The sequence below is a fragment of the Sinocyclocheilus anshuiensis genome, unplaced genomic scaffold (genome assembly GCF_001515605.1).
Source record: "Sinocyclocheilus anshuiensis isolate Anshui unplaced genomic scaffold, SAMN03320099.WGS_v1.1 scaffold453, whole genome shotgun sequence".
NCBI lineage: Eukaryota > Metazoa > Chordata > Actinopteri > Cypriniformes > Cyprinidae > Sinocyclocheilus > Sinocyclocheilus anshuiensis.
In genome coordinates, this window is record NW_015537979.1 from 572,415 (window position 1) to 575,850 (window position 3,436).

Here is a 3,436-nt window from a genome sequence, read left to right on the forward strand (position 1 = left end):
TTTTGCAGTTGCAAGATATAAACTCCCAATTGCAAGAAAGTCGGAATTGCAAGATATAAGCTTGCATTTCTGAGAAAAAAAGACTGAATTGTGAGATATATAAACTTACAGTTGTGAGGGAAAAAAAAAGTTTACAAGAAAACAAGCGTCCATAGATAATGCTCACACATTCCTCTTGAAAATTAATTTCCCTGACATACTTTCCAGTCCTCAGAATTTAAATACAACAAACCACTATATCTAGAGAAGGCAAAGAAATGGACGGCTGAACATGCAATTCAGAAGAACAAGGTAAGATTTGTGCTTTTCAGGACTGTTGTATATTTAAACTGCAATGGCTAAGTCCAACATTTCATTCACTGACATTACACACACACCAACACTAGGGGGAGCCAATGTTCTTTCATTACTTCAGTCTGATTGCATGGTTTCTCTTCTCTTGTGTTTAAAGGGTTGTGTGGTGACAGAAGAAAAGACTCCCGAGAATAAAAATAAGAAAACTGCACACAAGAGAGAGGCACTTAGTGCACAGGAGAATTTAGAGCACACCAAGAAAGTATGCATGTAGTAGGCCTATATTTTGCAAATGAATGATTTTAAGTTTATTATACAAATAATTTCTTTGTGGTAATTTTTTTTTTTTGTTTACAGTTGGTGATATGAATGTAATAAAATATATTTAATATTACACTACATTTGCGTCTCCTTGAATTGTTAATTTCTTGATACACATTTAATATTTAATGAATAAAAGTATTTTAAAAGGTATACCATACTAGATCAGAGGTAGTTATATTTTAAAATACAATGACAATGAAGTAACTATGATACACTGCCATAAAACTTTTAGGCAAAAGTTAAGCACCTGTTGCAGAATTATGTTTGAAAATTAATTCACTATCGTAAATATATCACCGTCGTAATGACAGTGGATAGCTGTGCATTTGCTGCTGCCATAAAGCAATTCGCCCTTTTCGCTTGATTTCGTACCTGTTTATGATTTTGAAACTGATATTTCAAGTAAGTAAAAATGTAGTGTAATATATTCATGCTGTTTCAGAGCACTGCCTTTTGACTATTGCCTAGCAACTTTTATAATGGCTGTTTTTGTTGTTTATTATATATTATTTATTGAATAATAATATTTAATAAACAACAAAAACAGCCATCATAAAAGCTTTATATAAAGTATTTAGTAACAGTATTTAGTATTGGGAATTTATATAAAGTTTATATAAAGTATTTAATAACAGTATTTAGTATTGGGAAACTGTGTGTGTGTGTGTGTGTTCGTGATGGTAATTTTAGTTATATTGTCCCGCCATTAGATGGCGACAAGAGACGGTCAGCAGTAAAGACTTTTATATTGAAAGAGACTGAAATGGAAGTTCTTTTTACTTTTAATAATAGCTTGTAAGACGCAGTTAACAAATGCACTGAGCAGTGCTGTCATCGGAAATCACCCTTAACAGATGAAAGGACAGTATGGCAAAGATATCGCTTTCCTCAGCGGACATTCAAACTTATGTTTTATTGTGAATATGAGATTGAGCTGAATAATGAATGCTGTATCAGATGCAGGTAATCACACTCGCTCAGTCCATCTCTCTCTCATAATACTCAACTCTACATAATACATTGAGCTTTTAATACAGTAATAAGATTTCAACTCAACGTTCCTTCATTACTAGTTCTAAAGTGACGTTTTTGAATTAGTAAGGAGGCTTGAGCTCAGCTGTTAAACTGTCAAACAGGTTTAAGGTGCCCTTATAATGCCATTTCCGAAATTGTCCTTTTTTTAAATTTTTTTTTATTCTGCCGTCTCTATAGTCGATCTGCTAATAGGCCTATTCTTCATGTGCACTGTCTCACTGAGCGCTCTCTTCTCCCTGTCATTACTAGACACACCCCTTACTGCTGATTGGCTGTGAGTGTGTTTTGGGACTTGACATTGACACTGTGGTCAAAAGCACTTTTCAAATATTGCTTAGTGCACCTTTAAAACAGTGCTATTAAAAGATCAAATTCAATACACACCTTAGATGCGTGTGCTATGCTAACGTTTTGTATGGGAAAACATTTAATATTAAACTTTGCGCATTTGCGTTTATATTCTGGATTCATCTGCATGCCTATACAAAGTATGCATCATCAATAAGGTGTATGCTGAATTTGGCCTTTAAATATCACTGTCTTACTACATTAGTACTTAGTGCAAACCTAGTAAAAATAACTGGCGGTCAGTGGAGGAAAGCCTTGTTTTGCCCTCCATGTGGACGTTCCTGTAAGGGTGTGACAGCCATATTGCACAGCTGTATACATCATTAAGGATGCACCGATGTATCGGCCGATTTTTGATTAATATAAAACCGTCGACAATAGCATGAAAAAGGCCGATTTATTAATTAAACTGCATGAAGCCAATGAGTTGCATGTAAGTTGCATAATCCAACGTTTTTCTCTGGGCAAATTGAATACTTGCCAAAACAAAATAAAATCTGTAGCCTAAATATAGCTTGTCAGACGTATGTCGGGGAAAAAAAATGTTGTAAATCCCGTGAGTGATTACCAGGGGTGTACACGAATAGTCGAACATTCGAATATTCGGTCTGAAATTATTATTCGAATAATAAAAACACTATTCGAATTGTACTATCCATGAGTTCCAAAGACATCACTTCCGCTTTGCTCGCCGCCATATTTGTGTCCGACATGGCAAACACAGCACATCTAAATGAGACTGAAAAGAAACGATATTTGGAAAAAACATCTGTTATTGGCTGCGATCCTTATTTATTGCCTCAAACTGTGTTGTGTCCGTTAAAATCTGCGACGCGTCTGCCCCAACTTACTTTTCCGGACATTTATATATATCTTATACATAATCCATCACCATACACCGGAGAAAGCCTGAAGGCCTTCAAGAGTACAGATGCCTATCAATACGCCGCTGCAGGATGGGTGAACGACACCAAGATATGGTATCTGGAGACAAAAAATCTATATGTGATCACAGGACATGTAAGTAAGGACGTAGCCTATGAATTGGGACACAGCATATGTGTTGATTTGCTGGCCGTAAATGCAGGGAACCCATGATAAATCCTATGCAGTTATAACTAAATGCACTGGGTGGCGCTGTGGAGCGTGTTAACAAGTTGATAGTATTTGATCACAGAATGTCATCATCTGCCTCACGAAGTTTGGATTTACTTTGATCTAAATGATCTTACTAAATGATCTGACAAAATGTAATTACTTCTGATCAAATGAATTAGTGAAACTGATTTATCATAATATCACCACCACAATGAGAAATCGCACGAAATCCAAACACAGTCGACTGATGAAAGACAGCTGTCCATCACTGCATTCACGACTGCAGGTAAGCGCAGCTGTACTCCGATTGAGCCGAGAAGAGAGCGCATCTGATAGC

The 3,436-nt window shown here is 36.0% G+C and overlaps 1 protein-coding gene across 1 annotated transcript in view; it reads left to right on the forward strand.

Annotated features, from left to right (window-relative positions):
• Positions 1-595, forward strand: part of ube2t (ubiquitin-conjugating enzyme E2T (putative)) — an 8,745-nt gene extending 8,150 nt beyond the window's left edge. The window contains exons 6-7 of the mRNA XM_016467178.1: positions 208-291; positions 452-595. Of these exons, the coding sequence (XP_016322664.1) occupies positions 208-291; positions 452-568 (201 nt within the window). The 3' untranslated portion in view covers positions 569-595. The remainder of the gene's footprint in view (positions 1-207; positions 292-451) is intronic.
• Positions 596-3,436: the final 2,841 nt, after the last annotated feature.